This window comes from Branchiostoma floridae, chromosome 18, assembly GCF_000003815.2.
Source record: "Branchiostoma floridae strain S238N-H82 chromosome 18, Bfl_VNyyK, whole genome shotgun sequence".
In the NCBI taxonomy this organism is placed as follows: Eukaryota; Metazoa; Chordata; class Leptocardii; order Amphioxiformes; family Branchiostomatidae; genus Branchiostoma; species Branchiostoma floridae.
The window spans coordinates 13661771-13689506 of NC_049996.1; the positions used below are offsets into that span (position 1 = coordinate 13661771).

The window sequence follows — 27736 nt, forward strand, 5'->3', positions numbered from 1 at the left end:
TTTAGTCATGCTCTTCACACAAAGGCAAACATAATACACACAAATGTATAAGTGATGGGAGTGATAGATTATAAAAGGAGGCTCAGAGACAAAAGAACCCAAATGATCGTATAGCTGAAGTCAGTGTCGCGCCTTTCCCTTGAACAGGTGCCAAAGTCTCATAGGTCACCTCTACGAATAAAGAGTTTGATTTATGAACAGGTCGCAGCCCCCATTGTCACAAGTTAACAGCCTCTCCACACATAGTGAACACAATCTTTGCCAGGTCGTCTGGTACCTATAGTAAGGGCGGCTGTTTAAAATCAAAATGGCGATCACGTTTGGGAATCAGGCACACTGACATCTGTCTCAGAAATCCTCACAATCTGGACATTGGAGGAGAAGCATTAGATACGCAGCAGGACTTTTTTTCATATGTCACTCTTGTCAGTTAAAAATGATTAAAAATCAGTCTTCCATTATTAGTATCATTATTTTTGTATAGCACGAAGCTGTGTAGGAATATTAAGGCTAGCTGCTCTCACATCATACGTCTTATTTGACACCGCCTCCAGCATACAAGCGACTATTGTAGTTTTATATCTGTATCTACAAGTACGTACGTAATATCCTTGTATGCTCTGTCAAGGCAAGTCATCAAAATATTGAAAATAAAAGATAAGTTAAACATAAAAAGACAATGGCATGAGGGGGCAATCGCAGTGGAACGGAGAGCAATCACAATATCTGGAAGGGCGGAGTTGCTAAGCCAGAAGGATATAATGGACGATCCCCATGTTATTACCTCGGTGAGGGAGGTTATGTTTGATGTTTGTGAATATTTCTTCACGGCTCCTCTGGGCGGTAATTCCCGCCTTCCGTCCGGGGGATTGACTCCATCCCCCGCCAGGTGACGCGGATTTGTTCCCGTACACATCGTACGAGCCGGCTGTCAATCCCAACCTGCTCAACCAATGGCTTGCTTGTTAGAACAAAAATGAGAGAGGGGAGAGAGAGAAAGAGAGAAAGAGAGAGAGAGAGGGAGAGAGAGAGAGGGAGAGAGAGACACACAGAGAGACAGACGGAGAGACAGTCAGAGAGCCAGACAGAGAGAGACAGAGAGACAGAGTCAGAGAGAGAGACAGAGAGAGACAGAGAGAGCCCCAGAGAGAGAGAGAGAGAGAGAGAGAGAGATAGAGAGGCAGACAGAGAGCGAGAAACAGAGAAATCCACCGAGAGACAGAGAGAGAGAGAGAGCCACCCCCAGACAGAGAGAGAAAGAGATAGAGGCAGAGGGAGATACAGAGAGAGAGAGAGAGATAGAGAGGCAGACAGAGAGCGAGAAACAGAGAAATACAACGAGAGACACACAGAGACAGACAACGTTAGACTAAGAAACCGAGGGGGGGATTACAGATGACAACTTTAGACTAAGAGACGGGGGGGGGGGGGGTGCGGATTTGTTCCCGTACACGCAGCCGTCACGGGAGGGCGGTGTGCGAGCCGGCTGTCAGTCAAAACCTACTCAACCAACGGTTTGTTTGAGATATTTGAACTGAAACGTAGAGTGTATTGATGATGATGAGCAAGGTCTCGAAGTAAGGGATAGAACATTGCCACATTTACCAGACAAAAATAGAGAGAGGGTAGAGAAAGACCATCCATCCAGACAGCCAGAGAGAGAGAGAGAGAGAGAGAGGGGGAGAGAGAGAGAAAAGATCATGAAATCTTATCCATGAAACACAGTAAGACAAGAGTAAGGGTCAAGGAATATGTAACGTTACATGCGCAAGTGATTCTACTTTGTTTTCTGGCAACCACGAAAAGTACAAGCATTTTTTTTACTCGTACCTTACCATTCGACCAGCTTTTAATAGTCTCTTAAGCGTTTAAGCCTGAAATCTTGTCTTACAAACGCCTTTATCTGTGATGTACACAATGAGAGTACTGTATCTGCGAAGGGTAATAAGCCAGCGTGGCTCTGTACCGACTTGCCCGGCAGGTGTGATAGGGTACAGGCATATAACCCTTCACCCCGCCCAAAGGCCCGTCGGAAGTATCCCCTAGCTTACACTCATTTACAGCTTCAATAGGCACAACATGTGGGGAATGTGCTTCATGTCGGTATAGAGCAGCTCGTGATGAGAGATTGCACGTGGGGAGGTATTCAGACTCACACATTGTAGAGTTGCCTAAGTTCAAGTTTAAAGTCAAGTGCATAGTGCCATGACCAGGTGCAAGGTGCCCTATGTGGCTTAACTAGTTCAAAATCAATTAATACACAGTTTAGCTGAGTTCATCCTCGAGCCCTGAGAGGTGACACCAGGATTGCCACAAATTCCTGTCCAGCATGACAGAGATGAGCTCGTCCACCTAAATCCATGTGTCCTCCATATAAGTACCTTCCTGAGATAGGATGCACATGGGAGGGAGTGCAGCGAGCAGCTTCAGACAGAAAAGCTTGGAGAACGATGACGGCCTCAGCGAAGTCTGATATGCGGCAAGGATGAGTGAATGATTAGTGTGTGAAGTGTCAAGAAAGGGCGACTACGCCTGCGACACAACGTATAACACAACGTATGTAAAACAAAGGATATATTACATTTCGTTCACAGCCATCCAGTATACATAAATGTAGCTTCACAAAAGTATCTGTATGGCATTTCCACTTTTGTTCAGTGCATGCACGTTACCTGAATGAGACTTGTGACTTGTATTTGTCACAGGGACAATCAGTTATCTAAACTTTCAACAAAACAGGTATTTGAAAAAAAAGTTTACATACTTTAATGCAAATAAATCAAGTTTACAAGTCCTTTTGATGTACCTTAAAAACGTCAGCTAAACTTTATCTTCCATAGAATATTGAATAGATATTTCTATACATGTATTTCTAATGAGAAAGAAATCCTCAAAAGTCATAACTACACCCACAGTCTAGATAGAAGAGCACAAGAGTTCTAAGTGCCGTTAGTTGAAAAGGCAGAAGCAAATTGAGAAAGTTCCCAAAAATCCCTCTCAAACAACATACGGAAAACCACCTACAAAGAGGCCATTTGTAGTAAGGGGTCGGTCAAGCTCAATCTGCGGAGGAACGCTGTTAAAGAAGTCTTAGTGTCGTTAGTGTGTTCAACCGTGAACTTGTTAGCATTCCGGAGAGTCTTCCAAGACGCTGAACCGTGAAGTACGTCCCCAGTATTCACGGAGAAGCCAGAAACGCTTCTAGTTGAGAAAAAAAATAGAACGTTGAATGGAGGTCCCTTGTTTAAGGAGGGCCACACGTCGAGCACGTAAATGAACCAACCACACAGTGTGAGATGATCGAACAAATTTGTTTGGATATACAGCTTGCACTCTTCAGTTGAAACTTGTTGTGTCGCGCCATAAGGCGGTTTACTCGGTATGCAACGCAAATAAACAAACACCAAATTCGCTGTACCATTGATGATCATTGATGATGATGATTAAATAACGTAATGATATCATTTCTCCAAATAAGGTACAAATGTACTACTAGTCATCCTTGCAAGTTGTACAATGAAAATGTAATGAAAACAAAGTTGGAGAAATGTAGCAATGATTTTACAATCTGAAGTTGTAGATCAAGTTCAATACTAAGGAGTACCACCTCATAAGTAAGCACCTTTTCTTGGGTTTGTTCAACGAGTTGCACAATGAAAATATTATGAAATGATGTTTAGAGAAATGTAGCAATGATTTTACAATCTGAAGTTGTAGGTCAAGTTCAGTCCTGAGGAGTACCATCTCATAAGTAAGCACCTTTTCTTGGGTTTGTTCTGTGTCTCTTGACACGGCGCCTTCACGCCTACCCATGGACACAACACCGTCTGAACACAACCCCTCCTGCCCGCACACTGCTCCAGAACTCAAGCCCCCGTGACGTGCGGTCAGCCTGAGCGGACTTTTATCCCTCCCCAGTCTGTCACCGTGCTGCTGTATCTATTACCACTTAGTCTCGCGCCAGTCCATTCCCCTTGTTACCCCAAATTTCACCCGGGCCGTCTCGTCCTGATCGTGCCACATGGACGCAGCCCAACTGTTTAACTCGATCAGTTTGCCCGCATTAAGGTAATACTTGTGGACCGCAATAGCTCAATTGGCACGGAAGACTCGAGTATTGGCAGGAATCTCTTTTAACGAGGAAAGTACATTTTGTTCGTTGTTGGCGAATCCTCCAATTAGGAAACCTTGTACTGTTCGGTCCTGGCTTAAGTCCCACACACGTAGTAACACCACTCATTCAGTCGGTTGTTGTATGTTGGAATCTGGTCATATTGGTCGTGCGATTGTGGCTTGTTTGTCGGCGGGGTATGTTCCTTGAAATGATGTAAAAAAAATCAAAACAGTGAAAAAACGTTTTGTCTCTCTTGTCTAGTTTTCTTTCTTTTTAATTTTGTTATACCCCCATTAAAAACGGGCGAATCCGCAGTCCGATGGCACACAAAGTTTTGCCTGCACGCTAGGTTCTACGGCGTGTCTGCGTGTTCCAAACTCCGTCGGATTCCCTACGAGTTCGTACAGAGGCGGTACTTACCACTTTAATACGGATCCCAAAAGATTGCCCACGTTTTGGCACGTAGTCAGCACTTATGTGCACGTACGGCGGGTTGTGCCCTTAGCTTAACCGCTACAACCGCACGATTTAAAAACATCGTATTTGACCGCACCAAATCGCTAACATCACACGTCCAAGCTTCGAAGGTCAACTGCACGGCGTATTTGGCCCGGTTCGGCCCCACCGTGAGAGGACATATCTATCCGCTGATGCTGTGTTTTCTGGATTTAGGTCAAAGACAGCCGGGCATTCCCATGGAAATTGATGGGCAAACCCGGTCAAGTGCTAGATAAATAGGATGATAGAGGTGGGGCCAATGATAACTCCTTAAGGCCCTGGGGTGTGTCAGGGGTTACGGCTTGTTTGAAGATAACCTCCTATTAAGACTGCTATCTTCCTTTTTGGGAGGGGTGAGGGTATAACTCGAAATGACGATTTGATTGTGGAACTAACTGTAAACCGGGGGTTGAAGTTTGAAAAATAGAATAATTTTCTTTTCAATTTTTTTTTCAATTTGTATTGTGACTTTTTGTGAGGAAAATTACTTAGAAAATAGACCACTGTAGTTCCAAACAAGCTGCTAGGGGACCAAACCTATGTCTCTTCACTTGCCCGAGACTCATTTAAATACCTTTGAAAAATCATGACCATACCCAGAATCTCTCTGTCAGTCAGTCTATACAGACTATGACATTAATATCCAGAATACTTGATATGAAAATCGAAAGACTTGCTGCAGTGCATTGATAAGACGTCAGGGGACACATACGTTAATCGTTTCTTCCTTTCGCCAACACCTACCAACATGCCAAACATCATAAAGCCGTGAAATTGTTACTTTATATATGGCCAAATTTCCCTAGGTTTAAACTAGTAACTGCACAGACGAAGTTATAGTCTTCTGAATGCATCAAACACGACAGCTAATAAAGATACCTAAAGTAACACTGGCTATAAATGTGGTCAACACACCATATAAATTAACTTCTCAGGCGCCAAAGTCACAAGGATTTCTTAACGGCCGTTACTCGCTGACAACTGTACTGAATAAAAATGGTACAAAGCATCGACAGTGACATTGCTCTACACTGGGATCAGGAGATGTTGCAAATATAACACTCTGGATGTCTGGTTCTACTTTACGAAGTGTGATATCTTGCTGAGTTTAATCACGAAGAGAATATTGCCATCATTTCCCCAGCGACACGGGATGAAAGACTGTCTAGATGCCAACCTGACCTGCCCGCCGTGTGTTAGCTTGGCAGACTGCCCGGGCTGGTGGTAGAGGCAGTAGTACATGTACATATGGCTTCTAGTGGCCCTATTCACATTAAAAGTTAAAGTTAAAGTCCTTCCCGCGCCTGATGGCGCATAGGGCGGCGATAAATCTCGATAAATCTGATAGATCTCGACTTTCTCTTCTCAGACTGCACCTAAGAATGGTCTCATCCCTTACCTTCCTATGTGCTCCTATTACACGGCAAGTTTCACAAACTGTGCCCTGTTTATAGTGCCCTGAAATGTGTACGCTATGGGAGAGTGAACGAGCACAAGTCGCTGTTTGAAGGGCTCTAGAGAGTCAATAACGCACGTCGACTGAGTGGGCGCAATGTCGGACGGGAGGGGCGGCACAGGCTTAGATCTTTCAACTGTCATGAATTTTGAATAAATTCTCAAAGCCTCAAAGTCATTGGCGTCAATTTATGACGTCATAAATGTATCCCATCTGTCAACGCGCGGGGCATCTTTCAACTGTCATGGCGTCCATTTATGACGTCATAGATGTATCCCATCCCTCATCGGACTACTAGTATCTTTTGCCCGTCTATCAATGACGTCACATTTCGGTCGACTTTTGTTACGGTTATGAAAGGGTGATGGATAAACATTTGTTATTAATAGCTAATCAAGGATATGCTCTTAACGCTTAGATTTCTATGGCCCCAAAACAGTCATAAATGTCTACAATTTCAATTACATTATTTTGGATACAGTAACTTACAATAACTTAATGCAAGAACACTAAGAGAAATGTCATTATATTATATTGTGCAGATTGTACCACATGCCAAGACTTGTTGAAAAAATGCACTTCTAAACTCTCTTATTGAAGGGAAAACAACACGAAGACAGGAAGATGATCACCGTGACTAACTTTAGGATAATAGCATCTAAACTAACCATATTTCACCTAGAATCTGAAATTGGTCTGTTTTACTCAATGACCGTTTGACCGCACAAGCTGCTACCGCCGAAGTTTTTCTTCATAATCAAAAACTCTGTAAGCTTAAATCATACTCAGCTGGCTCGATACACTATCACTCTCATATGCACATATCATTTCTATCCACTTTATTAAATAGCAGACTGGATTAGATTATATTGAATATCGCCATTGTCGCCCATGTTGTATCGGACGGTTTCAGTTGATGAAGTCTGACCTCGATGTGACCAATCAATTTGGCACTGGAACATTGGGCGGGTTACCTCCACAGGATACATCCGTCATACTTTGTCAGCCATTCTATTAGCGTGATCAAAGGCTTTCGGCTCAACTTTGGGAGCATAAATTATGGCTCGTGTCTTTCCATCTGAGTGCCTACGTTGGTACATGCACGTCTGTTAACGTTGTGTGAAGAGTGAGAAAGATTGTATGTTCAGTTACGTCGCCATTTTACTTTAATATTTTGATGGGGATGGTCTTTCTTTTTTCTTTTTGTGTGTTTGAAAGTTCTGTTTTTAAGGGTCTCCTTAGAAAGAAACTTACATGACAATTGACACATGATATTTATTTGCCAGCACAATTGAATGCATGCTATCAGTGGAAAAATATATGACAACCTTGGCATTGCATTGACTTTTCAACTTACTTTCGATAATTGTATTTCCTGACAATGCTTCAAAGACTCTTTGCAATATGAAATGTTTCTTTTATGTATATACAAATACTGGAATGAAGGAACATAGCAAAACATGAAGTCATCTGGTCTTAAAAATTATTTTTAACATACGTTATTTGTATGCGGTTGATCTATCCGTATACGTAGACAGTGCAAAGATCGCGATACTGATGGTAATGGGGAGGGGGTGTTGCCGGTTTGCTCTCCCATCCTCTAATGTGAGCATGTCCGTTTTCGCTTACTCAGTCAGACTCTGTCACCTCTGTGCTCCTGTCTTAACAATCGCTTAATCTTCCGTGAAAAGACCACCCGCAAGTACACATCTTAAGGAACAGCTGACGGTTTGACTTCTTTATTCAAACTCAGCAGGCTCTCTGTGACGTTTATACCCGTAGCCAGGAGTTAGTAGGGGGGGGGGGGGGTTCTTTTGTAGAGTTTTGGACTAGTGATCCTCGCGGGGTTTCTAGGGGTCCGTGGGTACCCCCCTGCCAGTTTTTTTTATAGAATGTAATCCTCTAAAATGGCGTTTTCTGTGATTTTCTGTATCTGTATCTGTATCTGTATCTGTATCTGTATCTATATCGCCGGTATATAAACCGCCCTTCGGCGTAACACACCAGTTTCGCAGGCACGCCTCGTGGCAGCAGCTGGTTATATTACACTGACACACCTAGCCTTTGCACATTTTAGAGGATTTCAAAAAAAGTTTTAAAAAACTTAGTCAAAAGAGGCTTCATTGACCGTTCTTCAAGTTTGAAGTACCTCAGAGTGAGGGGAGGGGGGTCGTCTTAACCCAAAAGATGATTGATACTGCCCCCCTTCCTCCATATGGTGACCTCCCAGTGAATAGTATAAGTAACACCGTCAAGAATTTCCATGTTTCTGTCGACAGAACGACCATTGTTTATATCTGACTGGAGGGGAAATCTTTTCTAGGATCAAGGTCATCGGGAGCACACATTTGTGCCCCTTCTGTCAGTCGTCTGTGATCTCTTCGTCTCAAACACAGATTGTCTTACAAAACTGCCAACGACGATATGTCAAATTCTTCAAGAAGGCCTGTGACCTTCTGACGGTTCGCACTCTAACAGCCCCCCTCCCCTCATCCCAAATGATAACGTCAAACGTTTGATTATCAAACAAAATTTAACCTTGTATCAACTCAACACAAGAAACAAAGAACAAGAAACAGTCATGCCTTCAAATACCAGAGTTACCAACCAAGGATTGATGTGTTCAAAAATTCGTACTTTCCCAGAACTATCGTAGAGTGGAACTTGTTATCACCAAGAACAGTAGGGGCATCTTCTCTCGGTAGTTTTAAAGAACGCTTGCAGATAGATGTGCAAAAGTTAGGGGTAACGTAGGGGTAACGAGTCGTTTGGTGTAATATAACCAGCTGCTGCCGCGCCGCGTGCCTGCAAAGCTGGTGTGTTACGCCGAACGGCGGTTATACCTGCTATATAGATACAGATACAGATACAGATACAGAACACGAGAGAGTTAGGACTTTCGGTAAACTCCGTCAGCTTTGTTCACGGAATTGACTCTTCTACCTCATTTATTTCTTTTATTGCGATACCCTTTAGCCCTATTTAGGGCTAGTCGCCCAGGGTTCTAAGTTCATACAATAAAACAAACATATACAGCGCATACATATGCTGCAGCTTAAGGGGACGCTACATCAGCAACACGTGACCGCAGCAACGGGTTGTAGTAGGTGCCAGATAATCTATATCGGCCCCCGCCTCTGTTTAACGTTGGACGGTGAGCTTGAAGGTGCACAACCTTCTTCACTCCCCTTGCAAAGAAATCCAACACAGATGAGCTTTCATGCTAAGTTTAAAATTTTGAGTGGACAAAAGCCAAGTCTTAACAGATGTCTCAATGCACAGTCAATTGCTTCTTGCACCATAATATTGGTCTTGGTGCTACGCTGTTTCTTCCGTTGCCAAGTTTCTATCCAAAACATTGGCGAGCGTACACTTGTGTTCCTACCGCCTTGCCTATGTACCGGGGAGTTGGGACATAAACACAGACTGATATCACTGTACACAGTCTCACTTAATGACGGCAGGGATGTGGTCGTGACTGAAGATGTTTCTTTGTTTATAAAAGAAACATTTTAAGATTCTTTCCCCCCAGACTCACGCCTTCCTGTAAGTGCATTTGTGTGAAGGTAGTGCAGAGCCGTCCCCCATCGCACACATACTATAGCACATCCACAAGCCCCCTATAGAGATAGACAGACAGACATGCACACACACACACAAACACACACACACAGAGACACACACACACGCACATACAGACTGACAAACGCATTCACACACGTGCCACGTACGAAGTAAAGAGTCCTCCTCAACATTACAAAATGTGCATAATATTATAACTCCCTTGCTTCCATAAATAAAAAATTAGCAATTTTTATTACCATTTCAAGATAAGATATCACATTATTCTGAATATTTAGAAACCAGACGTTGTGCGATCAAGCGTGTCTGGGATGATTCATTATCTGTTTACCTTAGTTGGTTTGTACAGTACATACTTGACTTTGAGCGATTGTTATGGTACTTACTGAGTGAATGTGTAGTTGTAGTTGTAGCTGTAGTACTAGTGGGGCGATTGTTGACGGTTTAACCACAAGCAGGTGTACATTTTGAGAATGTCCTTTTCTCTACTACTTAAGTAGGTTTGGTATGTGTTCCCTGTCCCGGAATGTCTTCACAGGAAATCACTCAACACCTGACACTTGTTCATTCCTCTTCTTCAAGTTCAACTGCCCCCCTCCCACTCTACCTCTCCACAGTTCGCGTTAGGTAATGTCTTACTTTGATTTAAGTGTAATAGAGAGCCTCATAATTTTAGGCTAGCGAGTGTAAGGAGCCCCGGTAGAATCGGATGGTACCCAGGCTACCTTGTAAGTAGCATAGAAAACAAAGTGAATAAAACACAACAATTATTGGCAACAGTTTTGCTATTATAGGTCAAATCAAGAGCAAACGCTGGCGCGAAATGAAACAAATATAAGGCTCCGTATCAACATTTATTTATGTAAAATATGTAGCCAGTAAATTTTACAATATTTGACCAATATTTGGTACTTTTCTAGCAGTCTGAAAGAGACTACACTATGAAAATACTAGTAGTGAAAATAGTGTGTAACGTAAACCTGAGTCTCCCTTTGCTAATATAGCTTAAAATAAGAATTAACATTGATGAAAAAATGAAAGAATACAAAGCTCTATACTGACATATGCAGTCAGTCAAATTGACCATATTTGAACAATCTATGTTGTATTTTTCAGCAGCTTTAGGAGTCTGATAGAGACTACACTAAAAACTTGAAACGGGCTTGCAAGTACTCTTTATAGGCCAAGGGTTATCACATTGTTTTTATATTAGTAGTCTTCTTTAATATCTCTTATTACTGGACCCGTCTAAAGTATTATTTCAAGTGTAGTACTAATATTGTATGTATAAAAACTGCTGCCAACAGGTGTTTCCACTTAAGACTGCAGAAATGTTTAACAAATCTTAAAGTCATCTACTGTAAACTTTCCTCACAAAAACTTCAGAGGCTGGGGACTGTTTTGGCTGCGCGTACTTCAAAGTGTCCCAGCGGCTCAAAAATTTGTTTGATGTTTTACGTAAGTTCTGTGTTATCAGTACTGTCTATTCAGATATTCGACGGTCTTAAAGTGGTCGTAGTTTGGAATTAAGGTTGTTTGTAGCGTCTTATTTTCTTGGCGACGTTCATTCTTAAGTCTTAAGAGATTATATTCAGACGTGATCTCAATTGGATAATAATAAGAATTTAACGTAATTACAGACATAAAGACTGAGACAAATAGTCAAATTCCTCTGGGATTTGGTGGAAAGGCCGAATGGGGCAAGGTCGTTGTCTTCTGTACAGTGTTTAATTGGACATGCTATGTCATTCTGTATAGGAAAGAGGAAAGAGATTAAACTAAGAGAAAGTAGTCTAATTTTGAGATTTATTCTTATAATTTGGAAGGTTTTAGTTTTAGGAATCCTTCTTCAGTCAACACACGTTAAGCCTGATTCATAGAAAACATGGGATTCAACGTTACTGTTTATGAAATGTGCAAGAATGGCAAGAAAATTGAAGCTCATGTTACTTAATGCATCTCACGCCCATTCCTCGTTAAAGGGGCAAATTGCTGTCGCACATAAGCAGCGGGCCACAGTTTTCTTTAAAGACACAATGACTACGTATTTTGCCCTTTTCCGTTACAAGTACATGATAGTAATATGCTAAGCAATGTTTTCCCACCATTGTTAGTTGCCTTTTGGTCGTCCCGGGTAAGGTTTTGCTTAGAAACACGCTAAAAACACGTGTCGGAAATGCTATAAAGGTGAATATCGTGGCATTCTGATAATGAAAAGACGTTAGTTCTTTAAATTTTCAGTCATAATTTACATCAACCACTTAGGCCGGCTTGTCACGTGTTGATGAACTTGTCCAGCAGACGACCTTTTTACGTCAGATGCCGTTTTGTTCTTGTCGCCAACTTTTGTATAATTTACGTTACCGAACTTCTGTTGGGTGTAATTCGCTTACGAAAAGACATTTTCCGATAATGTTTTCACTGTTTTATCTGCTAAACAGTGGTGTTGCGTAATAAACAAATGACAGAACACATAAAACACGAATGTTGGAAACATGACTATAACCGCCAATCTCAGGCCGTTTGTCACTTTTTTGATATAATTTACGTTACCATAATAAGTCCCTTAGAATTATAGAAAGATCATTACTTTTGTACTCATAGGAAAGAATGCTCCCAGATAAGTAATTGCCTGCAGAGTTAATCTTTCCAGAGCTGTTTGTTAAAATTTTATTTATCATTAAAAGCATAAATATAATTTACGTTACCATATAATTTACGTTACCATTTTTTTTCTTCAACATGTCATCGGATGTTCAGCAAGAGCAAAGACGTATTATCTGCTGTAATGTTACTGTAGGTGGGCTTGGCTTGCCATAGAGTCACAATGCAGTCTGTTTATATGTTCCTGTTTCAGTGAATTTTACGATGCTGGGACTTTTCATTTCTCATAGGAATGTAGAAATACGAGGGGCGAGTAAGAACAGAAAGAAACAACACCCCGACTCCCGGTATTCGAACCCGCGCCGAACCCGGGCAGCCGGATCACAAATCGAACGTGCAAACCGTTCGGCCAAAAGGCTTAAGGCTTATGAGCATCGACACTGGTGCAGGTGTCGATGCAAATCGACACCGGTGCCGGTGTCGATTCATTCTGACCAATCAGAGGAGCGAAACCCACCTGCCTGGCCTGGATCTTTGTGTTACGGCGTCATAACCAACGTGGAACGGGGCCTTCTGATTTGTCCGCGGCGCCTGGCTATATGATAATGTTGTTTATAGCCTTGCTCATCAACAAAAGCCTTGTTATACACATATTACACAGTTCTTTCTGCCGGTATTATTGAACCACACGATATAAGGTGTATGGATGGACATTTTGTTAGGTAGCACATTCATTCTGTATTGATGTGACATTGTGTTTGTTCCACGAACAAAGATTGTCCTGACATTAAGAAATGTTTTATAAGAAGTGCGATAACTGGTGTTTAGTTTGTTGTCTTTCCAATATCGAAAGCTTGTGCTAGAAAGGCCCAGTCCATCTGGTGCATGTTGCCATCGCATCATGTCCTGCTATTCCCAAAGACTTGATTAAAGGACGCGAGGACGAAGCGGTTCTGACCTAGAGCGTGTGATTGCGTGAATCCTTTGTTACTTAGCATGTATTTAAATAGACCCCGCCAAGATAGAGACCTTGCATATCTTGGGTGTCTTTCCGCAGAGTCCGGGTGGGTACAGGACGAACAAGATTATACGGGTATTCCGGATAACAAAGATACAGTTTTTTGCTACTCTGAGTTAGCAACATGAAGATAAGAGGTCCAGCATTATAGACGAACATGACCTGATCAGTTCAAATAGAGCCAGTATGTACACTATTCGGCTTTCCTCCAAATGTTAGAGATTCTGTAATTTACGTTACCACAGTTCATTGGCATTTACCTGTAGAATAGATATCGCCTGCTTCCAACCATTTTCATAAATATATTCTATCGCTCTTATCCCATCCTACAGGGTGAAAATTAAGGAGTATTAAACGGTTTGTCTTCATATCAGAAAAAAAATATATCATTTATTTACTTTTATACAAATGTAGCAAACTTAATAGCTAGTAATTTTGATGATTATTCCGAAACAAATGACACGGCGGTTAAATATTTCTCATTGGCGTGTAAATTGAAGGTTTTGGGTTGGAAAATTCGCTAATTTGGCTGTTGTTAATCCACTATTACTTGCTGGAACATTTCTCTGTGTAGTAATATGCTCTTTATTACGAAATTGTAGGAAAGATGACATGGCCTACTAAAAATCAAATATCTCCAAAATTAAGCGTGTTAGCACCAGACAAAAATAGCAAAAGATAGTCGATATAAGTGGTAACAAGTTCATACCAGCAGGTAAGCGTTTTGGACAACTCTATTTTTTTACAATTTTCTACCTCCAATTTTCCCAGTTAATGAGGAATGGGCGCTCAGCAAAACTCTTTACTCAGCAGGTTGTCGTCATGGTAACGCGCAAGGCATGCCGGGGTCACGTCTGACAAAGCCGACGGTCAAGTTCGCCACTGTCCGCACACAAAGGCACTTGGCACGATGTTTGTAGACCGTTTATCTGTGCCCTGGGGGTTCTTTGTGAGCATAGTATTCGGGCATGGCAGACCATCCCTCAGTGTGTTAGTCCTTGTAACTCATCCAATCCCACTGAGGTAAAATAGCGGGAGACTACATGTATCAGACAGCTTTTTTTCCTGCAGACGACATTTGGGACATCATTAGCTGAGCAAACTGTAATCTAGGTACTATAAGGACTCTTTGAGATAATAGGAGAAAAGTGCTACTCTGTGTTATTTTTCTGCAGAACTGCTGAGGTAAATTAACGGGGAATTATATACGTCAGCCTTTTCTTCTGCAGACGACATTTGGAACATCCTTGCCCTTGGTCTTTGACCGAACAAACTGTACATACATAGTCTATTTGCTGAAAGGAACATTTGAGGGTAATGGCTGGAAAGTGTCACTGCTTTATTTTCCTGCAGACCTGCTGAGGTAAATTAGTGGGAAATTATCAGTCAGCCTTTTTTTTTACTGCAGACGACATGTGGTACATCCTTGGTCTTTGACCGAGCAAACTGTGGTCTAGGCTCTGGAAGGACCTTTTGAGGGTAATGGCGGGAAAGTGTTACTCAGTTTATTTTCCCTGCAGACCTACTGAGGTAAATTTGAATAGCGGGAAATTGTCAGTCAGCTTTTGCTACTGCAGAAGATTTTTGGGATCGTCGACATTTGAGAAAACTGTGATCTAGGTACTAAAATGACTCTCTGATGGTAATGCCGGGAAAGTGCCACTCTGCTGTCAGTGACACTCATGCAGACGACATTTGGATCATTCTAGGTCTTTGACCGAGTCTATACTAGGTACTGAAATGAAGAATCGAAGATAATGGCGGGGAACTGTCACTAGAATTTTTTTCATTGCTGCAGACGATATTTTGGTCATTGACTGAACAAAATGTAGCCGAAGTACCAGAAGGAAACAATAAACGTGATAATGATACGAAAGGTAGGGAAAGAATTTGGAAGAAAATTTTGAGGAGAAAGAAGTCAATTGTCATTAGCGTAAAGATGTACTCAGGGTAATAGTCTCTTACCTGCATTGTAGTTCATGCAATTTTATGCTATCAAGAAGCTAAATTCAGATTCATACTAAATGTTGCACACCTGAGGCGTCGCCAAGAAAGGGCTGCTCTATTTTTGCACGGTTCTATCACCATTGAACATTATTACAGAGAACATGCAGTACGTCTGTCAGTTCTGGACTCAGACACACGTCCGAAGAGAGAGTCCATTTAGCAGAAGGTCGTACAGCTGTGTATTTAGCCTCTTTCCTCCACTGTTTACCCCCGGAAACCCTATACAGCACAGAGGTCGGGGCTTTACACACACAGAGGGGGGTCTGCATGCTCTTATACGTAAGCCGTAAGGCAGCTTATTTTTATTTCTCGTAATTCGTCGGGAAAACCATCTTATTTACGTAATTCGTAGAGAGGCCACAAAATTTAGCGTAATTGCCTTCCTTGATTTAGCGTAATGCGTATGGGGTTCTTCTGAATTCAGCGTAAATCGTTGTCGGGACCCCCCATGCAGACCCTCACATAGGGGACACGTGGTCCTGTTAGTGGGCAGTACTGACTAGGTGTGAACCAGGGAAAGTGGGAGCCGATCATAATATTGACAGCGGCGGTTCACCTGCTATTTATGTTTGGGCGACCCGTAATGTGATAGTGATAGGACAGGAAACGGTTGGTATTCAGGTATTGGTATAGGGTGGGAGGGGGGCACCAAGTCTCTACCAGTCTAGCAAAGTCTCTACTCTTGAGTTGTTCAACATATAGTTAAGGTTGAATACTATAAAAATCCTTCCCATAATTACGCGACTATGGCACGGAGTTTACACCAACCCATTGCCCATATGGCCTTAAAAAGGCTATGCGGCTAGTCGGCTACCATCACCATATACCTTTACAATGAGAGGGGGCGGCATGCTCGCAAAGTCACGCAAGTGCCCCTACCACCTTTTACCTCCCCAACCGAAGTCATGTGTCCATTTTTACAGCTGGGTAGACTGAGGAAAGTCGTGTTAAGTTCGTTTTCCAAGGACGCAAGATCGGTGATTTGAAGACACCTAATGATTCCAGTAGACAAAGTGGTTGCAACCCTGACAATGCGTCCTTATTTGTGTTATGTCAGTCATCAAATATGGCTAAAGCACGATGATCTTATCTTACACTCTTCCCCGTACATTTCCTCCGCTTGACGAGACAAGAACCAAACCGCCTCTCCAGGCGATACATCTACGCTGAATAGCTGTCTTTGTTGTTTGTATCGCCAGGCCTGAATGGGCATTATACATATGTACAGCTGTTAAACTGTGGACTGAAGAGAACTTGAAACGTTAAGCCATGGAAGACCGGTACCGACACTCTTACAAAGTATGATAACATCTTTTAATGTTTTGACTTATATCAAACCTGATACAACTACGTGATTGATGTAGCAAATTGTTGTCGTAAAACCGGCGAAAATTAGCGAAATGTTGATAACTTTAAATGCCACTCATGAAGCAAAGATGTATGATCGTTTCCGTTGAAAGTATTGCTTAGATTGTAACATCATCACAATAGATAATGCTGAATTACCACATCACCGATACAGTGTAGTGAGGGGGGGGGGTGTTACATCATCGCAAAATCTTGCCATGAAAGTGGCCTTGCCGCATTTTACTTGTCACGTCGTTAATTGCTCAGAGGACCTTTGTTATCGAAGGAATCCAAGGAAACCCTATCTGTCGACTATCTGCAGGAATCTGTCTAGAACGGAGATGGCAGCCGATGGAATGCAAACAGATGGTCAAAATGGTATAAAAGGAAAATGAGTTTTCTACTTTTTATAGCAGAATCTTTTCCGAAGCGCAAGAGGGCGCAGCGCCCTTGTTCATGTGTTAAAAACGACTATATATAGGAAAGCGCACAGGGCCCAAACATATAATGATGATTTCATTCAAAGGAAAAGACCCAACCTCAGGGCAGTCAGACAAAGGGGCAAGTTGATCAATCCATCACCCATAGCTTCTTGAATTATGCTGTTAAAGCATATCTTTATATGTATATGAACATGAATACATACATACATACATACAATTAAACAAACAAGTATATATATATACAAGCGGTATAAAAATTATGTTCTAGGAGAAAACAGACAAAGGAACGCTATATCTATCTACGATCCACCCCCACCCCCAATCAAACGTCTTGCGGAACCCCTCGGTTTTTCGTCAAACAGGTTCATACAAATTCAAAGCAACTTGCAGATGGTATATTGCATAGACAACCTTGACCCGACATAGGGCATTACAACTGCAGCTGTATACAGTCACTCGTTTTGAACCTCCTTATATGATACCCTTAAACTTCAGACTGGGCACTCTAAGCATTCATTCAAAAGCAGGGTGCATGTGATATAATGTACAGACAGCCTTGGCCCGAAATATGGCAGCTGTATACAGTCACTCGTTTTGAACCTCCTTGTCCGTATATCCTGCGAGTGTTATAACGTCTTGTGACAGGCTACACGCCCAAGCATGCACTTCCTGCAAGGTTACCTCCGCAGTAACAATGTTTGTTATTGAAAGACTTGGAAACATCTGCAGAAGGAAGCCCAGACTCGCCCGAGGTGCAGAAGAGGGACCCACGTGTGGTATGGTGCTGTTTGATCACATGTATGGCCTACAGATGTCGCCTGACATGCTGCGAACTTCGGGTGTTAATTGGGAGAGGTCAGGGTCAAAATGTGCCCTGAGAGTCAATTGTGCCCAGTGTCAAAATCATTGTGAGACGAAGTCTAGTTTATTAATAGTGTGGAACGATATTATACCCCGAAGCACGACAACAATATACAGAGTGTGTTGAAATTGATGGATTACCCTAGTTTCAAGGAACAGTTTGTGCAGCGACAACGTTAAACAACAGAGGGGCATTTGGTGTACTTGAAGGCCAGACGGAAACCTCTGGCAAAAGAGACCGTTATCAATCAATTTTGTCTGTGAGAGAGAGAGAGAGAGAGAGAGAGAGAGAGAGAGAGAGAGAGAGAGAGAGAGAGAGAGAGAGAGAGAGAGAGAGAGAGAGAGAGAGAGAGAGAGAGAGAGAGAGAGAGAGAGAGAGAGAGAGAGAGAGAGAGAGAGAGAGAGAGAGAGAGAGAGAGAGAGAGAGAGAGAGAGTTAGGGTAACCGTTATTTACGTAAAATAAAGCCTACACCATGTTTTGCAGTGACCGTCCTGTGATGTCCATCAGCCTTGCCATTAGAATGACCTAGTCGTCTCAGCTGACTTTTAATCCCGGATACAGACAGTTTGTTCCGTCTCAGTCTTCATTGTTGAGATACTCGTTTTCTTTTCCTTGGGAAGACATCCGAAAAGGAAACCAAGACATTTGGTTCCTCAAATATACAATTATCTGGGATAGCTTGTGATACTGACGTAATGAGCTAGATGGCATGGTATACACAATACTGGAATACATTACATCAAGTAGGTTTAAATTTCTTGATTATAGTCTGACTGAGTCTGTTACATTCAATTATTTGGTTAGCTTCAATTGTTCTCAAAACATCACATTATCGGATCAAACCCTCAGTATACTAAACAATTTGCCACTATACTACGAAATTCCTATTCAAGCCTCAACACGACTTTATGTTTAGTTATGATCTCCCCTAATATCTGCTTGGACATAATCTTCCTGTATATAGTTGCTGACACTGTCCTCAGCGCTGATGTACCAGGCACTCCACCACCGCTGTGTAATTCCTGTCCAAATCTCTACCACGTTTTCAAAAGATATTATACCACCAAACATCTGCTTTGACATAATCTTGCCCGTACATAGTTGTTGATGCAGTCCTCAGCACAGACATACTAGACACTTCGCCACTGCTGAAAAATTCCTGTCTAAATCTCTACCACGACTTGTCAAAAGTTTTGATCTATCCAAACATCTGCTTGGACATAATCTTTCCATGTACATAGTTATTGACACAGTCCTCAGTCCAGGCATACAAGACATTTTGCCACTGCTATGGAATTCCTACCAAAGCCTCTCACACGAGTTCTTGAACGTTATGGTTCCTCTAACATCTGCTTCAACATAATCTTTCCATGTATATAGCTGTTGATACATTCCTCGACGTAGACATACTAGACACTTCGCCACTGGTGAGGAATTTCTGTTTAAGCCTTTTACACGAGTTTTTGAACGTTATGAACATCTGCTTGGACATAATCTCTCCCTGTACATAGTTATTGATACAGTCCTTGTCGTAGACATACTAGACACTTTGCCACTGCTATGGAATTCCTATCCAAGCCTCTCACGCGAGTTTTTGCCCATCTCTCGCCAGGTGCCATTAGCCTCCGCTCAGACGGCGCCGCCAGGTAACGGGAACCCGGCAGACTACGCCGGGACGGAGGAACGACAGATTACCGGGTAATAAAAGTGACAAATTTATTTTATACGTACTGTAAAATGCGAAATGTCCGCGCTGGCTTTTAAGTAAATATTACGTTTTGCACGGCGACGTATCCACTGCGAACTTAAAAACCACCCTTTCAAAGTAAAATCCTATCCTTGCTATACCTTCTGTCTGTAAGCCGTATGTGGCACCGTGATATAAGTTACTAGCTTGAGTGCAGTGCCACATTGTCCTCGTCTGTCCCAAAGCAAATAAAAAAGTAAAATTATGCATTGCAGTTAGTTTCAATCGCGAACTTAAATCCACCTCGAACACTTCCTACCACGAAGTTAGATCCCCGCGAATCTTTCTCCTTTACAGTATGCCCTACAGTAAAACAAGGCTACTGTGTAAGACCCTCTGAACCGTTCAGACGATACGGAAATGATATATTTACGCATTAGGTAGTACCAGTAACCATTGTGTATTTATGTTTGCTTCGTTGTGTATACATACCTTCTGTATCAAGACACTAAATACGGCATGCAATAGGACATCAACATATGTAGAAAATCGGCACTATCTGTGACTCATATTTTCCACAGAGATGTGTCGAGTGTTGAGTTGTAAGGGTTGAAAACGTGTATCAGTGCTTGGGCAATATGAGGATACGTATATTTACAGTGGTTACATTGCTACTTCTATCAATAAGAGATGGCTGGGCCACCAAACCCGCAAGACGTTCCTCTGACTCTTGTCGTAATACTGAACACGACTATGTCCCTTGCAGGACCGCTGATCTTGAGAAAGAAGAAGACGACGATGAAGACTCCTTCTGCGGGTTTGACTACACCGTGGACCGGTCGTTGGCACCTACCGAGCCCGGGCGGCAGCGCAGACAGATCGCGATGTACGGTAAGTTAGCATGTCACATTGTAGACTTAAAACCGTATTTTGTAGGCATAATCTTTGTATACTGAAACTTTCATGAGCTTTTATGACACGCTACCATATTAACGATAGATATAATCGCTCGTTTTACTTGTATTTCAATTAAGGTCTACGGATTAATAAAGGAGTTCGACTTGTTGTATAAGTCGTAGCTTATGGAAATGACGATAATATGAAATGATGAAGGCCTTGATTTGTTAATATGTATTTGTGAGACCAGAACCTCTACTGCAGTACCAAAGGAAGTTGCTACGTGCATGCTCTCTCCCTCATTGCTTATATTCGACCGGCGTCTTAGAGGGAGGGCCAGTTACAGTCACACAGACTAATCGAACACCAGTGGGGAAGAGATATCAGAGAAACGCTATAACATAATCAATATGTATCCCGTCCTGTAGGAAACAAGTGGGGTAAGAAGCACCTGACGTACCGGATCATCAACGCTCCCCAGGGTGACGACGCCGAGCGGTACCGGGTCCAGAACACCATCACGCGCGCTCTCAAGCTGTGGAGCGACGCTTCGCCGCTGTCCTTTTACCAGGCTAAGGAGGACGAGGAGGCCGACATCATGGTCAAGTTCACCCGCGGAGACCACAGCGACGGGTACCCGTTTGATGGGAAAGGTACGCCATTGGGACTACTAACTACTTGGTAGCGTGACAAACTCATCATTTTTAAAGACCACAAGCCTGGAGAAACCACCTTTCATGCTTTTTTTCATTTGCCTTGTAAAATTGATTGACTGAATTTCCCGTCTATCGAGGTACTTCTCGTAAATCTAGATCCTAAATTCCATGAAGAAGACACTATAGGTTTGGGCCCAGAGCACTTTATTCTTTACTTAACATGCAAATTCTGCACATCAAATAGATGTTAGATTAAACACACTTGTTCCAAACTGTCCCTTGTACGACCACGAAAGAAAGTACTAGTAACCTTAAGACAGGCCACCATAATCATTCCTAATTTGTACTCATTTATAGACAAAAAGAAAACTACCTTCGTCTTAAAGTCACAGAGGAGATGGGATCCTTCGTGTTCCACAGCTGTCTCAAAAATATCATCCCAATAAGTTATCTGAATTTAGAGACAGTTTCTAGCCTGAAGTAGACACATGTGTAATGTTACTTTTAACAAACGTTTTGCATTAATGAGTTGTTATTACGACTTAAGTGTGTCTTCTGACCCACTAGGTGGAGTGTTCGCCCACGCGTTCTTCCCCCATGACGGCGACGTCCACTTTGACGACGACGAGCCGTGGGCCCTGGACAACTACGTGGCGACCTCCCGCAAGGACCTGTACATCATCGCGGCGCACGAGCTGGGCCACAGCCTGGGCCTGGGCCACTCCGACGCCTGGGGCGCGCTCATGAGACCCAAGTACACCGACGTCAAGTGGATGAAGACCATCAGCGCGCTACCACCAGAAGATAGGAACGCCATACAGGCCATGTACGGTACGTAGACTCAGCCAGGGTTCTAGTATATGCTTCTAGTATATAGGGGCGCGCTCATGAGACACAAGTGCATGGACGTCAAGTGGATGAAGACCATCAGTGCGCTTCCGCCTGAGGATAGGAACGCCATACAGGCCATGTACGGTACGGAGTTTTTTTTTGGCGACGCCTAAGAAGCGGTGCCGTAGGCGCAGTGTTGCTTGTGTTTGCCTTTGCCTGGCAATATTCTTTTGACAAGGATCTAGTACACGGACGTCGAGTGGATCAAAAACATAAGTCAGAGGACAGAAACGCCAGACAGGCCGTGTACGGTACGTAGACACAAAGGTTTTTGGTGACGCCTTAGGACCCTTGTGTCGTATTGTTTGTCATGAGTATATAGGTCTCGATGTAGGCAATGTTTGGGAGTAGAATGTCCTAGCGACAGGAATTTTCGTGTGGATTTTATTTCAAAATGGGGCAGTCTAATTGCGAAATATGGTCAGACAAGTTACAGCTAGTTGATATGTTTTCTTAGGCCCGTGTCCGCGGCTGGAGTGGAACGTGCGCTACATGCTGGAGTCGTCCCGCCGGTCCGGCCGCGCTCCCAAACAGACACGGCCCAACACGTGCTCCGCGCCGTACGACGCCATCTTCAGAGGTAACTTGCAGAGTTTTTAAATTTTATGGTTATCTAGAAGAAATACCTTACCTTGAAATTTTTCGATAGTGCATTACGGAAGTGACGTCAGAAGTTGGTCAAAAGTGTCTGGAAGTTGACACCTCCCGCCTTCCTGATTTTTGAAATTATCTAAAAATGTATTATGTATATATCTTTGTAGTCAATGAGCTGTAATTAGTTATAAACAGAATTATGCTAACGATGTTTAATTTCAACTTCACTTAATGCCATATTTTAGTATTAGATATATGGCAGTATGAGTATCTTTTTTGTACTTCCGAGGTAACTGTAACATTTGAATTCACGATAAAAGTTTATTTGCTTGATTGTATTGGTCGAAAACATATCACAGAGATTTAAAAATTAGGGTCAACAGGAAGAATTACTCAACAAATTTTTGACCGCACACGTTGAAAATGTGATGTCAGGAGTGGGTCGAAGGTGCCTGATATCGCCTTCTAGCACAAATCAAGTTATCCACGCATATATAATTTTCTGCTCAATGAACGGTATGTGCCAATGTACAAAATCTGTCAGAATGTTACATATCTATGAACAGAATATGACAGAATGTTCCATGATATCTTCACTTTATACCATCTCTTTAGTATCAAATTAGTATTAAACTTGGATGGAAGACATATCTATGAATATATACACCCCCATAAAAAAACACAACGTGTAAAGGATTAACACATATGACCATGTGCATGATGTTAAAGGTCCGGACAGAAAAACGTACGCCATGCGAGGCCTGTACTACTGGCGTCTGAACGATGGGAACGAGATCGGGCGGCCCATGCCGCTCCTTATAAGGCACCGCTGGCCCGGTCTCCCTGGCAACATCAACGCAGCCGTGACGTCAGCATATACCGGCAGGACGTACTTTTTCAAAGGTAACAAAGTTTGAGCTAAGTTTTACTAACATATCAATGCATTGGGTAGAAAATATCCCATCTTATGGGCAAAAAGTAGTTACTCAAAAAACTGGATGTGATTTTGGAGTCCAGTTGCTTGAGTAGCTACGTACTTTTTGGCAAATCTTATTACCTGGATGTGTCTAGCCTTCATCGACGTTATATTCCATATTTACCATTCTCTATCCCCTCAACGTTGAACACTAGAAAAACCCATATCTGTTATAAAGATTAGTAGAAGCCAAACCTTTGCAGAAGTTTTATATTCCTGTGAAGGGGGTGTTTATTCTTCTCGTAAGGAACAGAGTAAGCTACATTGCCGGTGGTGTCTTACATAATCCAATCAGATCTGTGAACTGTTATTAGTCAATTGGACACCTACTAGGTAAACAGACGCTTTGTACTTAGAAAATGCCTTAGAGACAATGTTTAAAAGCCTGATGAGAAGGTTGGTGAAAGATGGCGAGCGTTAGGTAGACTAAACCCTCTCTTGCCGTCTTGGTGAAGAAACGGGGACAGCAAACCTACTACATGTATACAGCAAACTTCTTTGTCTTAGTTCGACATTCATTACCGACATCTGCAACACACAGTCCTACATGTAAATCATACATGTATATTTTATAAAAACAATCTGCATTTAATCAAACCTTCAGAAGTGGCCACCCTCTGCGTAGGAGCCATTTGGCAAATATGACCCATTTTTGGTGGTCCTTTAGATCATTTTTCCTGCTTTTAGAGACCACCTGTCCAGATAGACTGGATTTTATTAGTCCCCTAAGTGACTAAGCAGATTTGGCTGTAATTTGATTTTTAAACGCTAACATTTCTTACCATACTGCCTACTAGCTACAGATAGTACTAAAACATCTAAACTTAACTTAAGAGTCATTTTAGGTCAGAGTGTCTGTGTGTACACAAGTATCACCCTTAAGGCCAAGACAAAATATACATAAACATCCTTCCGTCATAACGAAAAGGCAATTCAACACGACAAAACATTGTCGACATACTTTCCGAATAACGTAAAAGCTATACGTCATTTCAACTACATAGCAGGTGCCTTTTCCATTGTATTTTTGCCATACATGCATGTTAAAAATCTCTTTGAAAAAGGAGGATCGATGTTAAGTAGAAGTGCTTGAGGAGGATGGTGTTTATTTACTTTGATATCCATATATACCACAGAAATGCCAACTGTAGTGGCGAGCCCGGTCCCTCTTGACCGAAAATGCTCCGCCCGTGTGAGTTTGGTTTACCGTCGGCGTTCTTTCCCTGAACCGTAACGCCTCCATACCGGTATAACACACACAAGTGGTTGGTGTAGTCTTTGACACAGGTGTCCCGCGCTTTGGTTTAAAGTACTAGGAGGGGGCGTGTACAATCTCCGTCTTTGCCTCTGATTTAGTCCTCTGATATCAATTTGAAGAGTCTGACGTTTTTCCCGTCTTGAACAATGGTTATGCACGATGAAAGGGACCCGAATTCGACTAAAAAAGACCTCCAATTTTGTTGAGAATCAGTAAATTCCTTCTTAGAAAAAAGTCCATGGTTTTGCAAACTAAGGACCAGTATTAATGTTGTTTAAGCTAGCCATACATACAAGGTACTTAGTGTCGAAATGGCATCGGCTGTTTTCAAAAATAATACCAAATTGTTTCCGAAACAACATCAAAGTTACCCTCTCAAACAATACTTGTTACTTCAAATGTTATTTTAAACTTGACGTACCGGTATACCACTTAGTACGTGGTTTCAGTTAACCGTGTTCTATTGTATGAGTATTATTCCGGACATACAATTGTAAGGAAAGCTTGATCCCCTGGGTTGTATTGAGATTATTTGTTGTCCTTTGTTGTATTGTGTTAGTGACGTTTACTGAGAAAACCCACGCGGTAGGTATGGGTCAGTGGGTCTGGCCAAAGGTGAACTTTGATACTGAAGAACGAACACCTGCAGCTAGCTCAACAACATATGACTGTTCTAGAAGTAAGCCAGTCTAATTCACAGGTTCTAGGATATTTGCAAGAAATAATGAAGCCATCGATCGAAATAAAAATCCCTTAACAGACCTAAATGCTACAGTAACTGTAGGAGCCAGAGATCCAACAGTCTTGTCAACGTTTTAAACAATAAACTTTTGATGCATTCAAAAATGGGCAAAACTGTAACATCTACGAAGACAATGGCTTTTCGTAGCTGATTTTGAGCCAACAAATTTTGGTTTGATTCAAACCTAAATGGTACATACTTTATTCAAGATCTAAAATTAAGTGGTGAGTACGAGAACCAGGAAATTGATATGGTGTTACGAATTATGTTTGAAGTGGTATTTGTACTAAGAAGAGTTATCTTTCTCTCTTCCAGGTAACCGTATATGGAGATTCAAGGACAGCATCTTGGATGAATACTTTCCGATCTCCCACAACGAGACCGGCTTGCCTAGAAGTCCTGACGCGGCGTTCGTCTGGGGTCCCAAACACAAAATCGTTGTCTTCAAACGATCCAAGTTCTACATTTGGAACGAGTTCAACCGGAAGGTAGAACCGGGATATCCCAAACTCATCCGGAAGTTCTTCCCCGGACTGCCCAACAATATCGACGCCGCTTTCCAGTGGAAGAATAGACACACTTTCTTTTTCAAACAGGGTTACTACTGGAGATATGACGATGAGATAGGCAGCATCGCCAAGTGCTACCCACGCCCTGTGGCTCTGTACTGGAGCGGATGTGGAGGGACATCATGGGAGCGGAAACAGTTATAAAACAGGAAATGACGTCATTCTTCATCACAGATCATCAGAAAACTTCATCTTGAACCATTTCAATTTTTTATGGCGATGAAGATTCATTCATGACATTGATATCTACGATAAGTAACCTTGTTTGAAAATCTATGAAGAAGTCAGAAGCAGTTGACCTTGCTGTATGCAGCTTTGAACTTGAACGCAAACAAACTTGAATGATCCGCCATCTTGACTGGTGTTTTGTGATTAATGTTTACATTAATGTATCGTATTATAAAGTTGAAAATCCAAAAAAAAAAAAATACATTGGTGGCTTGAATGGATAAGGATGGATTCATAAATGAATTTACTTTTTTATATTGGCCAAGGCATGTGAGATACATGACTGTATATTGTAATTGCATTACAAGTGGCAACTGGAAAGAAGTCCAAAGCTGTTCTGTAGCCTAATGTCGACCTAATGATGTACTGACCACGTCATCTGCTGTTCTATGAATGGTTCAGCTGATACAATAAGTTAGAATACATCCTACAAAGCGTGGTACATTGCAAACGTGTGTAGTGACATTGCGTGACTTCTACTGCTAGTCAAACTACCAAGTATTCGCATCAATGAAATTCATGTATAAAATATCCCCTTATTAGTAATAATCTTCTGATAGTTAAGTTGGGGGCATCTATTGCCAATATGCTGCTGGAATCGTATATAAGCATCTAAAAGTGTATTAAGCTTTAATGGACAGATCCTGTCGAACGCTATATCGAACAAATAGAACCCCCTATTCTATATCGAACACCTCCATCAAAAACTGCCACATTGGACAGAAATGGCTATTTTTGACGGAGGTGTTCGAAATAGAACCATGATCGAATAGGGGGCGGGGTTTTGGGATCGGTCCATAATACTGTACGCCTACGGGGAGTTGCATGAGATGCTGAAGAAGGGGGAGGGGGGCGTCCTCAAAATTCGTTTTCTGTGGAACCCAGCGCGGTATCCTGGTGCACGAATTGGAGTCGAATTAAATTCCAACATGCTCTAAACTACCATACCGTATATATGGTACTGTTAGCTATCTCCTACTAACTCTGCTATGTTATTTGTCTAGTATGGTAAGGTGAGGCTCATTTAATAGGAATATGCTGATGAAGGTTGGACATCCAGGTAATAAGATAAGCCAAAAAGGAGATACTCATGCAACTGGATATGATTTTGCAAACGGTCAGATGTTTCAGATGCGCATCCTCCATCTTTCGTCAGTGACACTGAAGTGTCCTGGGAGAAACTGGTCTTTCATACCCAGAGTATAAACGAAAAATGACGGTAGCGGTATAAAAGACACTATGTTTCTCACGCAGCATCACTCTTAGGTGTGATCTGATCGAATACGAATGGTGGATGCCATCTATA

At 42.2% G+C, this 27736-nt stretch overlaps 1 protein-coding gene across 1 annotated transcript in view; it reads left to right on the plus strand.

Moving 5' to 3' along the window:
* Positions 1–27542, plus strand: part of LOC118406077 (matrix metalloproteinase-28-like) — a 33238-nt gene extending 5696 nt beyond the window's left edge. The window contains exons 2-8 of the mRNA XM_035805938.1: positions 19545–19630; positions 20386–20510; positions 20945–21169; positions 21740–22003; positions 22521–22643; positions 23387–23560; positions 25949–27542. Of these exons, the coding sequence (XP_035661831.1) occupies positions 19545–19630; positions 20386–20510; positions 20945–21169; positions 21740–22003; positions 22521–22643; positions 23387–23560; positions 25949–26346 (1395 nt within the window). The 3' untranslated portion in view covers positions 26347–27542. The remainder of the gene's footprint in view (positions 1–19544; positions 19631–20385; positions 20511–20944; positions 21170–21739; positions 22004–22520; positions 22644–23386; positions 23561–25948) is intronic.
* The last annotated feature ends 194 nt before the right edge of the window (positions 27543–27736 follow it).